This window comes from Chenopodium quinoa, unplaced genomic scaffold (assembly GCF_001683475.1).
Source record: "Chenopodium quinoa cultivar QQ74 unplaced genomic scaffold, ASM168347v1, whole genome shotgun sequence".
In the NCBI taxonomy this organism is placed as follows: Eukaryota; Viridiplantae; Streptophyta; class Magnoliopsida; order Caryophyllales; family Amaranthaceae; genus Chenopodium; species Chenopodium quinoa.
This window is the reverse complement of record NW_018744072.1, coordinates 1569478-1583329: the sequence shown is the minus strand read 5'-3', so window position 1 is coordinate 1583329 and position 13852 is coordinate 1569478. Positions and strand designations below refer to the sequence as shown.

The 13852-nt window shown below is 33.9% G+C and overlaps 1 protein-coding gene across 1 annotated transcript; it reads left to right on the top strand.

Annotated features, from left to right (window-relative positions):
* Positions 1-328: 328 nt before the first annotated feature.
* Positions 329-2767, top strand: LOC110691222 (ethylene-responsive transcription factor ERF118-like). The gene is made up of 3 exons (XM_021868132.1): positions 329-423; positions 793-1028; positions 1185-2767. The coding sequence occupies exon 3, from the start codon at positions 1384-1386 to the stop codon at positions 2386-2388; it is 1005 nt and encodes a 334-aa protein (XP_021723824.1). The 5' UTR covers positions 329-423; positions 793-1028; positions 1185-1383; the 3' UTR covers positions 2389-2767.
* The last annotated feature ends 11085 nt before the right edge of the window (positions 2768-13852 follow it).

Here is a 13852-nt window from a genome sequence, read left to right as displayed (position 1 = left end):
AATTATTACTCCTAAATTTATACGGAGTATTTTTACTCCATACTAATCTTTTTAACTGAATCATTCCGTAAATACTTGACAGATTGACAGCTCAAATAATATGGTAACTAAAGATTTAAATTACAATTTACCAAATAAAATAAAAAAAAGAAAAAAATCATTCTAAACAATTAAATAGGGGATAAGTGTAATCAGCTTATCTCTTTCCTGATTTAAAATAACCGACTTAACATTTTCAAATATTTAACTAAAATTAATTAAATGAAATAAAAAATTAAAAAAGTAAAAAAATAAAAATAAAAAAGCTCTCTATTTAATCACTCGCCCACCTCTCTTTAATGCCATTTTGACTGCTTGGGAAGAGTGAAGTCCAGAAATCAACAGACCAAACGCCACCCACTACAGAGAGAAATACTCTGAAAGGTACAATTTTTATTCATTTTTTTACTCTTAATTCTTTAAATTAATTCACGGGTTTTCCAAAGATCCCTTTTTTATTTAATATTTTTACAATTTTATAAATTTAGTACTCAAATTTCTACGCATATTTTCTGCATCTTTCAATCGTCTTCTTCTTCATAAACCCATTTTTTCTCACTTTCTCTCTCTAAAACTTTCTTTTTTCACTGTTCAAAAATTGATAGATCTTTGTCATATTATAGAGAGAGATTGATAGCCATAGATTCCTAATCTCGTAGAAAAAATAAAAGTAAAACAAGTCGTCTACATATCATCAAATTGGTTCTATCTATCTAATCTTTTTCTTCACTTTCTCTCTCTTCATTTTTGCAGAGGTTTTAGAGAGAGAAAGACTCTGTAAAAGAGGGTTTTTCAGGGAAGAAGAGATTGAGAAGATTTATGTCTGCAAAGTCAGATTTGGTAGTGTTTGGGGCTCCTTCATTGAAGCTCTCTTATCAATTTTACTCACTCTTTTTTGCTCACTTTATGCAATTACTTCTCTGCTGTTCTTCTCAGCAGAGCTCCATACCCGGATTTTCACCCGTTTCGATGCGTTTGAGGCCCAAAAGGTAACTGGGTTTTTCTTCTTTTTGCTTTAATTTCAATACCCATGTTTTAATTTCTCAGATTTTTGCTGTATTTTGTGTTTTGATTTTTTCTGGGTTTATGAATTTTTAGGGTTTATGGTTTTGATGGGTTTTTAATTTTTTATTTTTTTTTTGCAGGACTTGTTCTGGAGTAGAGTGTTTTGGGGGTTTTCACATAAAAAGATTCATAGATTTATTCATCTTTTTAAGAGTGTCCCTCACTTGATTTTCGCCTAATTTTGTTTACCCTTTTTTACACAAATCTTCATTTTCTTAAAATTCTTTGAATCTATAAATTTTCTGGGTATTTTTGGGGTTTGATCTTGACCCAGAAGAAATGACTGACCTTCAGAATCCTATGTTGACTCAGAAATCGTTCTACAGCAAACCCAAAACACTGAAAAAAGTTCGAATTTATTGCCTTGATCCGGATATGACTGATTCTTCATCTGATGAAGAGAGAGAAAACAGGAGTAAAAGACCAACTGGGTCAAAAAAGCGGATAGTCCAAGAGATTATCCTGCCTGTAAATTCGGGTTTCAATAACCCGGTTGCCGAAACTGAGAGTTCTTGCCAAGATGATAACAATGGCCCTAAGAGGAAAAGAAAGTCATCTGATAAGCCCTCTACGACTCGAAAACCCGCTTCATCGAAGTATAAGGGTGTGAGGCAGAGGAAATGGGGAAAATGGGCAGCGGAGATTCGAGACCCGATTCGAGGGGCTCGAGTCTGGTTGGGAACTTACAATACTGCAGAAGAAGCTGCAATGGCTTATGAACAAAAGAGGATTGAATTTCAAATTTTGATGGCTGAGAAAAGCCAGAATGCTTCTTGTTCTGCTGCTACTGCAGTGCAAAACCCTGCTGTTTCTGATGATTCGGAGAGTGTTGTATCACATAACTCTCCGGCCTCAGTGCTCGAAATCGACACCTCTGCATCGCAGATGAAATCTATCAGCAATATTGACAGTACTGTTGATATTGAAATTGCAAAGACGAAATGTGTTGAGTCTGTTGGCATTGATGTTAAGGAGTCTGATGACATTGTTCCTGTAATGAGCTCAATCGAAGAGGAATTTCAACGCAGTGATTTCGACTTACAAATGGAGCTCGATTCATCCCTTATGTTTAATGATTTTGGTGATATCTTTGCAGACTTTGATGCATTCGATGGTCTCGAAGTTCATGGCTTCGACTCCCTCGAGCCATCTGATCTACCTGGGTTTGAGTTCGATTTCAACTTAAGTAACGAGGAGTTTGCCTGGATTGAAGAACCCCGCAACGTTGCTGCAGCAGCAACAGCAGCTGCGCCGCAGCCACTAAGTTTTGTAGCGAGTAATTAATTAATAGTAACTAGTAGAGAGTACTAGCTAATCTATAGAACTACTTCGTATTATATAGGGAAGTAAGCAGTTTTGATAAACAGATCTTAAGAGCTTGAATGAAAACACACTCTTAAGATCTGGTTTTTTGTTTAGTTTTCTGAGTTTAAATCTTGTTATTGAGTGAGTATCAAAGATGTAAGTGAGCAAGAAATGAGCTTTTTTGATGTAAAAGTGGGAGATGAATTCAATGGGTTTTCCTGTGCTGTTAGAGCAGTCCATTGTTTCATCTTCCTCTAGGAAACAAACAATGCTTAAGTTATCATCCATGAAAATGTTATTATCATATAATGCTCATTTTCAGTATCTTAATGAATAATTATGCTATTAATTTATGTGATAATTCATTAATTTAGTCGGTATATAATTTGCGTTGAATTTATATTTTTGGATTTGATTCTTGTTGAATTGAGAATCTATATTAAAGGAACAAAAGCTTTTATATTGAATGGCTTTATTCTCAAAGGTCTTTTCAGTTGGATTCTGTAGGCGGGATTTGAGATTAAAATTGTTTTGGTTGCTACTGGTACCAGTATTTTATTATGTGACTGTAATTTCATACCATTCCTAAGAGCGTTTTTTATTTGCTTCGTATTTTTATTTAATTATTACTTATTTACTTGTATTTATTATATTACATGTATTTTTGCAATGATACATTTTTTTTATTAGGTTTGATTTGAATTCGTAGAACTAGAAAATAAAAAGAATGCGTTCCTCAAATAAATTATAATTAAATTAAAGGCTCAAATTAGGAAATGATTAATCAAACCTCACCTATTTTTGTAAGGAAATAAAATACCACTTTATTTTCATCAACAGAGATCTTAAAAATAGGAAATGGTTATGAAGTGATTACCAAAATCGTTATGTTGAATGGTAAATTTGTAATTACATATTAGAGTTTGAATTAATAATTATCTTATTGCTATTTTGAAGTCATTGATCATCATAATGTTATTAGTAATGTTGTTTTTAATTATTCGATTGATCAGCAAAATTTACATTTGAATATTTCTTAAAAGTCATCATATATTTTAAACAGTATTATTTATATTTTATCCCACAATATTAGATTGGCAAATTTTGAATTTGATTTATTTAAAATAAAGATATAAACACTTATTTGATTTATTTAAAATAATTTGATACGGAGTACCTTTTAATTGAGGGGTAACACCTTTTTTTTTTAATTTTTTTTTTCCTAAATAGAGATATATAAACTCTATAAGGTAGTAAATTATAAATATATGATTATAAATACGGAGTTTTTAATTTATCCCGATCACTTGATTACCCTTCATATACAAAAGCAAAGAATTTAAAATTGTAAAGTTTTTAATTATAAGGCGAGTTTCTTATCGTCTCTACTAAATTTAGATACTTGTTTGATTACTATTTAGTGAGGTTTACTAGTAGATCTGGCAAATGGGTCATTCGGGTCGGATCACTTTCGAGTTAGCTAACATTCGGATCGGTATGGGTCAGGTCGGTCGATTCGGGTTACGGGTCAACTTTGGGTCAGTAACGGGTCGAGTTCGGGTCGGGTCAATTTCGGGTCAAGTATGTACGGGTCATATTCGAGTCAGGTTAAAAGCTAGTCGGGTCATGTTCGGGCTGTTTCATTTGTGAATTAATCTCAAATCAATAATTTTATACGGAGTATATATTTTGTTATTGTTATAAATAAAACTATCAATTCAGTTTATGAGGTTAGCTACGGTTAAAGATGAACAATTTGAGTTATTTTTGGTACAAGACATTTTAAGTTCAATTATAAGGTAATTTTAGTTCGGGGTATTACGGGTATCGGGTTTGTTTGGATCAATTTCGAGTCGGGTCAGTTTGGGTGTCGGGTCAGGATCGGGTCAACTCCATTTTCGGGACGGGTATGGATTGGGTCGGGTCAATTTCGGGTTTCGGGTCATTTTCAGGTCAAAATTTTCGGGTCATGAGTCGGTCATTCAGATCGGGTATCGGTCAGGGTTAGAATTGCTAGGTCTAGTGGTTTAGTGATGTATAATTATCCACATTTCTTGGAATTATTGAGTACATGTGCAAATAATATAGGAGTATGCTCGTATATAGTGAGCCAAAAAAAAGAAAAAGAAAGAGAATAAAAAAAAAAGAAAATGGGGAACATATCTTGAATAATAGGAGCAAAAAGAGGTAATGGTGGGCTATATTCACTTGAATAAAAATCCAGTAGAGTTGAGCTTAAGAAGTTAGAGAGGATAGAGTACTTTGTAAGCAAAGGCTATTATTCCAAATATCATGCGGCATTTGCATTTGCATTTTTATTCGGCCCCTTCAATTTCACACACCTGTCGTGTTTTCTGTCAACTTGCCTTTCGGTAGAGTTAGGTGAGGAACCTTCATGTGCCCCTCTTTATTATTTTTATTTTTTTTCATTGAAACTTCCTCTTTATAATACTGCTTATGTTTTGTATTTTTGAGTCTTTGGGCGATGATTCAGAGTCTATTAGACTGTGAATGTGTTGAATTTAGTTTTAACACTTGTATAATTTTAACATTTGTATGATGAGAGTTTAAGTAGCCAATTGTAATTAAGCACAGGTTTAAAATGTTTGTATGAGTAATCTCTAGTGTTCCTACAATCGAGCATGGTCCAAGCAAAAGATTGACTTGACATGGTACAAGTTTGTCGTAATTCGACACAACATAAGAGACATGTCGGTGAGTTATATGTCATGCATGAACCTCGATTTCAAAGCTAAGAATGAGCATGAGGCGCTGACTAGCTTGGGAAAATCTACCCTAGCTACATTATTATATACTCTTACATTCCTATTAAATCATTGGATCCTCTGAAATTGAGAGAAAAGCTCTAACCAACTAACTATCCCTCACTATTTATTGAAAAGAGACTTCAAAGTATGTCTTTTCTCTATGTTTATTCATATCACATAATAGCTTATCTCATTAGATTATTAGATCTTAGATCTTGAAAAAAGAACAAAAATTAACGTTTGCATATGAAATACATTATTATGAGAATGGAATATGGAATTATGCATCATGAAGATTGTCAAAATACTTTAATCATTTTGTATTCATTTTCCTCGGATTGATCATGTTAATACTTGGAAAAAAATCAAGGTAGTTTTTTTTTTTTTTTTTTTTTTTTTTTTTTTTTTGACAAAGGCCACTAACAAAACAGCAAACTCTAACTTAAAAGACCAACAAAGGAAGTGGCGGTCACGAGCACGGACAACCAACCAATGCGCAGGAGCAACCTAAGTTCGAGGCACCTTACATAGCCGATAGGCTGAAAAACAGTGAAGGATCTCCTGAATCACTTGAAACAACCACAAATAGGAAATATCAATAGAGCCGGGATGCCGAAACGTGGAGACCAAAAGAGCACAGTCCGTTAGATGAGAAGCTGAAAGTAATCCTGGCAAACAACAACTTGTAATTTTGCCTGAAGATCATTAGCATCCCGACAAGCTCGCGCACTACCTCCAAGGACCATATCTGACAATACCCCTCGGAAAACCCAACCGGCGCATGTACGGTTATCCTAGCAAAGCCAAGCGCCGTCAATATTCAAACAATGATCTAGACGATCCGAAACACCCCCTTGCAGACAAAGTTGCAGCAACTCGCAATGCAGAATAAGAGAACATCGTTGCAATGATAAGAGATGTTGTTGAAAGTCCTGGGCTTGAGCGGCTCGAGTGGTCCAGCCGTGAGAAATATGAAGAATCAAAGAGGGAGACCAAACTGCGTGCCGGAAGATACAATTATTCCGTGTAAGCCAAATAGCCCAGAGAAAGGAGATGAAAGAAACCAGACAACAAAATCCCTAGATCGCTTATAAAGTGAAACCGCAGACACAACCCAGTATGAGAATGGAGAAGAACCCAACAAGCTACCATTGAGAGACAATAGAGCTGGAGTCCGAAGAGGACGAATAAAGGGACAATCGCAAAAAAGATGAAAGGTTGTCTCTAAGTTGGAGCGACAGAAAATACACAGTGGATTAACCGGAAGATCCTTGGAGGACAAAGTTGCCCGTAAGGATAAGGCATCATGAAGTAGCTTCCAGCTAAACATCTTCAAACGAGGAAGAAGAGAGAAACCCCAGAAATACTTCCACCACGGATCAGGAGCTGGATTACTGACAATTGAAACAACAGATTGCCGAACCAGCAAAGAGTAGGCCGATTTTGTGGAAAAGCGACCATCCCTTGAGAACTTCCAGCACACAAAATCATCCATAGCCCGATGCAGCCTTTCAAGCGCTAGAATGCGCTGGGCCAACTGACAATCAAAGAGTTGATGAATCTTAGAAGAGTCCCACGCGCCGGAGCGCGGAATAATAATAGAAGAAACATGAGTCAGCACCTCCGACTTAGACATAGAAGACTTATTACTCAAACCTCCGGGAACCCAATCGTCAACAAGGATTCTGACACGGGAACCCGAACCCACCTTCTAAGCTAAACCCTTGTTCAAAACTGACTGCCCCTCCATCAAGCCCCGATAACCTCGAGAAGAACGGGAAATCTATGCCGAATCCAGAGAACAAAGAGAAGGATATTTCGCACTTAAAACCCTGGAAAGAAGCAACTGAGGATTCTGGAAAATACGTCGTCGTTGTCGAGCAAGCAATGTCTGATTAACCAGGGTTGTACTACGCAGGCCCAAACCTCCCAAACCTTTGGGAAGGTGTAAAAGAGAGGCCGAACGAAACACCATACCCGTTGACGAGGACGAAGACCTCCACCAGAAACGAGCTAACATCTTATCAATATGATGACAAATCGAGGTTGGGACCTTGAAAACAGACAAGACATGATTGAAAGAAGCCACCAACACCGTATTAACAATAACTAACTTTGCCGTTGCAGAAAGGCGGAGGAATCAAACTGTGAAAGGCGATCTAATACCATATCAATAAAAAACCGAAACTCCGAAACTTTACTACGTCCCAAATCCACCGGCAAACCCAAATAAGAACCAAGAGTCGGTTGATGCTTCAAACTCAAACACGTCGCCAAGTAATCCCTGTAATCAGGTGGAGTATTAAGACTAAATGTGACGAAGGATTTCTGAAGATTGATCATTTGGACCGATACCTCACAGAACTGCTGAACAACGTGTAGTAGGTGTTCTTTGCGGATGATTCGTTGTTGTTTTTTTAAAATCAAGGTAGTTGAATACGGAGTATGAATATTCTCTTTCTATAAAGGATGGTTTTGAAGTACAAAATATCAAATCCTAAAATTCCTATTAATGCATATATTATTATTGGCCAATATATGCAAAGTAAATCAAGATTTTTTTTCATACTTATTGATAATGCAAATATTATTGACCACATATATGCAAAGGAAATCAATTTTTTCCTAACAGATTGATTGACGCAAATATTGTTGACCAAATATATGCTAAGGAAATCAAGATTTCTTCCATACATATTGATTGCTATTATATATGACACATTGATTATTCTATTTCCAAAACTAAATAGTCTTAAAATTTTAAGCCAAACTTATAGTATAAGTCGTTATCTATACTTGAATATTAATTTAAAATTATACAACTAATAAAAAAAAAATATTAATTAAAAATGGGGCTTAATGAGGGGAGAGCAAACCCCAAATGCTTCCCTCTTAAAGTGTCACCTCTCTTGCCACATTATATCACGTAATAGACAACCAAGTTTATCATTACAAGAGGATGTTGGAGATGGAGGGATGATTAGTCCCTCCATCTCTCCCCCCCTCTTCCCTTGGGGATTCGACTCCTCATCTCCCTATTGATAGGGTGGGGGCCCTCCCTGTATACTTTTAACAAAAAAATTTATAATACATTTTTAGTAATATATTAATCAAGCAAAAAAAAAAAAAAAACTCTTTAATAATTATCAATTAAGAAACAAAATATTTTTAGAAGATTTCAATAGAGAAAATAAAGAAGATTTTAATATTATTTACCTTTAAAAAATTGATATATCTTGTGAATTGGCACGAGTAAATTCTAATACAAATTAATAATAATGTTAAGATAATATCTATAATATTAGTGAACAAACTTTAATTAAATGAATAATTAAATTGATCAAAATATTGTACATGTACTTCTTGTCACCGACGTGATGTCAATGAGACAACTACAACATAGTTCCAGGACATGAAGTCTTGACTAGGGATGGCAATGGGTAGGGTCTAGTGATACCCAGACCCGTACTCGGATTTTTCAATCCATATTCATATCCTACCCGAACCCTTAGGGTCTAAAATTTTAAGACCCTTATCCGGACCCTATGGGTCTAGCAGGGTCTAGGTAGGGTCCAGGATCCAATATGGGTCCTTCGCTAACCTTTTTACCCCAAATTTAATTGTCTATTTTTTTATTATACGATAGTATGTATTGTGTGAATAACAAATAAGCTAATACATATAATTTAAAGTCTTGTAAAATTAAGTGCAAAACTTGAAATTTAATAGCCAACTATTTATAATCGACTTTCGTATCATACTCGATTTCATCATTAATATCCTATAAAATCAACATCCTTAAGATTTTTTTCTAATTGATTTTGAAACTTTTTTTAAGTTAATATATTGTACGGGTCTATGTACGAGTCTGGATAGGGTATGGGTCTTAAGGATCTGTGGCCATTGTGGGTAGGGTCTGAAAACACTATACCCGGACCCTTACCCTACCCGATGCCGCCTAGACCCATACCCTAACCGTACCCATAGAGTCTAAAAAAATATGACCCATACCCATATTTTAGGGTAGGGTCTGAGTAAGGTCCCGGATCCATTGCCATCCCTAGTCTTAACTCTTGAGTAAACCTTGCTATGAATTCCATGCATGATGGGATTCATCTTTGAAGATGCTTGAATGAATTTCCTTTCATATATAAATAATTTTTTTAAAAAGCTGTTAATAATCCGGTTATTCCCTCAAACTTAATAACGATGTTTGATATGTTTTAAAACCCATTTTATAAAGATATTTCTCTTTCTGGTAATTAGATCAGATCATGACTTTTATGAGAATTATTAGATTGTAAAACTCATTGGAGAGTATTTCATTAACCAATACGTACTTTCAAACTAAATAACCTTAAAATTCAAGCCAATTTTCCGTATAAAATCTTCAAAACAACTTAATATATCTACGGAGTATTATTTTTATAATTATAGCTAACAACCTTGGTCATTAATTGAAATAATATACTCCAGATTTAATTAATCAAAATGTTGTAGTCTTGACTCTTGTAGTTTCCCCAACGTAATGTCAACGAGACAACGACGACATAATTCTAGGACATGAAGTCTTGCACATGTTTAAGTGAACATACTTGCTATGAAGAAAGTCCGCAATGGGATTCAATGTCATTTTCTTTGAATTGAATACGTTTAAGTGAATTTCCCTTCTTTTTAAAGGCACTAATAATACGATAAAGAATTGCATGTGTATCACTATCATTATGTGTTCATTTAATTTTATAAAGATAGTTTCAGTATTATTTAACAATGATTATGTCCTAAGTCTCCTAACTATGTTTGGAATCTCAACATAATAGAGAAATACTACATAAAAATCTATCTTAGACTTACGAGGGGAGAACATTTAAATAATACGGAGTACTCCGTATTCTCTATTATTATATTTCATAAAAATGTTTCTATTTCTAGGTTTTTACTACAAAAGAATATGAAAACTAATCATGCAACTCAACTATCTATTAGCTAATGGTCCTGTGACATGCCATTCCACCCTGTGTAATAAGGTCGCAGGTTCAAATCTCATTCACTATTCCTTCTAATTTCGTAAATTGGATGAAACATTTCATAAGACATTTAGCAGGTTGAAAGTTTGAGGCCAATTGTACTTTGAGTATCTCTTAGAGTTGTTCCTGCAAGTAAGACTTAAATGAAGGGATAATATGTTGTAAAGTCGTAATTCTTTTATACTAGTAAAATAGTTTGATGAAATTAAATCTAATAAGTCTCACCATCAATACGTGCTTATAAGAAGATGATCTTAGTCTTAAAAGTTTTAATTATTATGTTAAAAAAAAAAATTACATAAGAGATGACCGATGGAGAATAATGTTGATTGTGGCTTGGATGTGAAAGTTTAATATGAAATACCGCGCTTAGTAAGCATGTACAATGAGAATAAACGGTTGTATGATGGACTTTGCAAAGGTGACGATCTAACAATTATATGCTTGGATTGACTAACCACAAGAGGCAACTGGATGGTCGAACAACTAACTTTGTGTCTTTATCGTCACACCATTACCATTACCATTACCATTACCATTATCATTATCATTATATTATCGTCATCATTATCATTATTATTGATACTAATGTCAAATACGGATTGCGAAGTAATATAACAATATTAATCATGAAGAGTGCAGCATTTAGCTTGGATGAGTTGATAGAAATTTTTGTTTGGTTGGTACTTAGTACTATTGATAGTAGTTGATAATGGAAATTTAGGACGTACGAGTGAATAAGTGCTTACATATTCAAATTCACACCACGTACGTTTTGGTAAGAGTAGTTGAAGCCCCTTGAAGGTGGCCAGATTGCTACTGTTGTAGTGGGGCTTAGAAATTATATCTTGCTTTGCTTAAATACGAAAGTCTTTGTTGTCACAATTTATTTATTGCCATTACTTGCCCACAACATATTGATAGTGTGACTGTGTCAGTGTGTCTTTTAATATAATTCGACACTTTTTTTTTTAACTTTTTTTTTTTTTTAATTTTTATGGTTAGGATGATGCGATTACTGCTTAAGAGGATGCTAGGTGGCATCGATCAACAAAGCAAAATTTATTTCTTTCATATCGAGTTGAGATTTTGTTTTCTGACTATATGCATATGATACGATAGAATTATAGAATCACATAAGGTATGTGATATGGTAGAATCACACGTATTACAAAAACAAATCGTGAAACATCTACTACGAAGTAACCCGTATTTGTTAAAGCTTTTCTTTCAATTTCAAGAATCGCATGATCAATTCTCATAATTTATCCAATTGGTTCTCTACAAAAAAAATCCTGAAAAATTAAGGTGGCACATATAATATCACATGTACATGAATAGTAATGTGTCATACATACACTTCTCAATTGTAAAGTGCGGCTGCGCTATCATGCATGTACACTCCATCAAGCTAAGAGAGAAAATCCTTGGCCGAGAATTTATAAATTGTAAAATAAATCTATTACTACATCTAGTCATAGAACATGTTTTTTACAAGTCATCCTATGATTCTAAAAGTTTGAATGGCTACTATTCCCCTTGAGACATTAGTTAAAAAGTAGCATGATGAGGTTTTAATCAAATGATAATTCTGATAAATAAATGGATAATCAAATTGATATGGTCGCGTGACCTTCGATTATAGACAAAGCACATGGAAGCGACTTTTAAGATTTATTATGATTAGTAGGAATAGTAGCATCTAATATAAGTAATATTTAACTTAGATTTCGTGGATATGTCATCAAACATTATTCTATAAACCTTGGCTAAAACCTTAATCTATACTTACTTGTATTATTTAATAAATGTTTCGTAATGTTCACGTCGTGGGTATCTCTTATTGCATGCACTCCTTCTGTGCTTCATAAGTTCATAGTAGTAGTAGCTTCTGGCTAATGCAACTCTCTTCTTTTTTTTTTTTTTAATTAATGAGTTAATCTTGTATAAGTTGCCTTTTTTAGATTATTAATGCAAATGTATTCTTATTGCAAGCATGCATCGATTTTATCGGATTTCTTGTAAATACATGAAAAATAATATGTGGGTCCAAAATCTAAAACGTGCAAGATTAGTAAGAAAATAATTTACTATTAGTAAATTAGATATAAGATCAAGATGTACGGGCCATAATTGACAAAGTAATTATGGTTATAGTTATACAACCCCCACCCAACCAAAATCTCCATTATGGGCTTATAATCCCATCAGGTCACCCATTGTCATCCTAGCCCAATTGATTCAACTAGTGAGTCTACGGGATATGGGTCAAACTTCAACTCAATTATTAAAAGCCAAAGAATGGAACAATCCGGTTAATCACCCTTGTTTATTCTGTGACATTTTTGTACTTCCTTTATTTTTAAAAGTTCTTCTCAATTAGATAGTGTGCATTTGTCAATGCAATACTATGATAATAAATATCGTGAGTTGCACATTATGTAACAATTGAACATATCGTTTCTTTGGAGAATAATGTGATTTTATAGTTGAACATGGAATATAATTAAGATCGCTTAGCAAGAAAATCCAAGTGGCATAGATTAGCATTGATGAGAAAAGCACTGAAAATTAAATGATATAGTCGGCTTTAATGGTAATAGTTTTCAAACCTGCTCCCATTTCGAGTCTAGAGAAAAAATTGCAAGTACTTCCTAACAAAGGATTTGTAGTCCTCCAGAAAGAATTTGAGGATCCTTTTTCAAAATTACAAGTTCTTCCTAGTAAATGTCCTCTAGAAAGAACTTTAAAATCCTTTTTCAAAATTACGAGTTCTTCCTAAGAAAGGATTTACAGTCCTACTGGAAGAATTTGAAGATCCATTTTCAAAATTACAAGTTCTTCCTAAGAAAGGATTTACAGTCCTATTGGAAGAATTTGAAGATCCTTTTTCAAAATTACAAGTTCTTCCTAAGAAAGGATTTACAGTCCTCCTGAAAAAATTTGAAGATCCTTTTGCAAGTTCTTCCTAAGAAAGGTTTTACAGTCTTCCAGAAAGAATTTGAAGATCCTAATACTTTTGTCTGTAAATACTACATATTTTGATTCCATCCATAAATTGATTTTCTTTCCTATGAATTGGAGTTTCAATAAGAATGCTAGTTCTTACTGTTCATATGTTATGATGAGTTCGAGTTTCAATAAGAATGCTAGTTCTTATTGTACTGTTCATATGTTATGATATGAATATACCACACAAATTCCTTATGTATGGATGTATCCATGTCTGTTGACAAAGAACGAAGAGTAGTTGATCAGATACGTGATTGTTCCTACGCCGAAACACTTATGATATTAGAACTCATGCCCTATCGAGCATGTTATCCTATTTTTAAATTGATTTATTCTGCACCAGCAAATGCTAGCCACAATAAATAATTCAACAAAGCCAATTTTATTTGGAAAAAGCAAATATAAGATCCACAACTTCATACCATAGGATTTCATTCAGATAAAGAAACCGGTTATAATGCGATATTAGGATGAGATTGTTTCCATTATTACTTTACAATCACTTCTTCTTTACACTTATTAGTGATTATCTAGAATGAGAAAAAAAATTATGAAATAGCACAAGCGGATGAGGAATTTTACACAAAATCTGCTAATTGTAATTTCCGCAAGAACATTATGAAATTTATCCCATCA

Excerpts from the sequence above, each read along its gene's own strand:
- LOC110691222 (XM_021868132.1), top strand. The coding sequence starts at position 1,384 with ATGACTGACCTTCAGAATCCTATGTTGACTCAGAAATCGTTCTACAGC.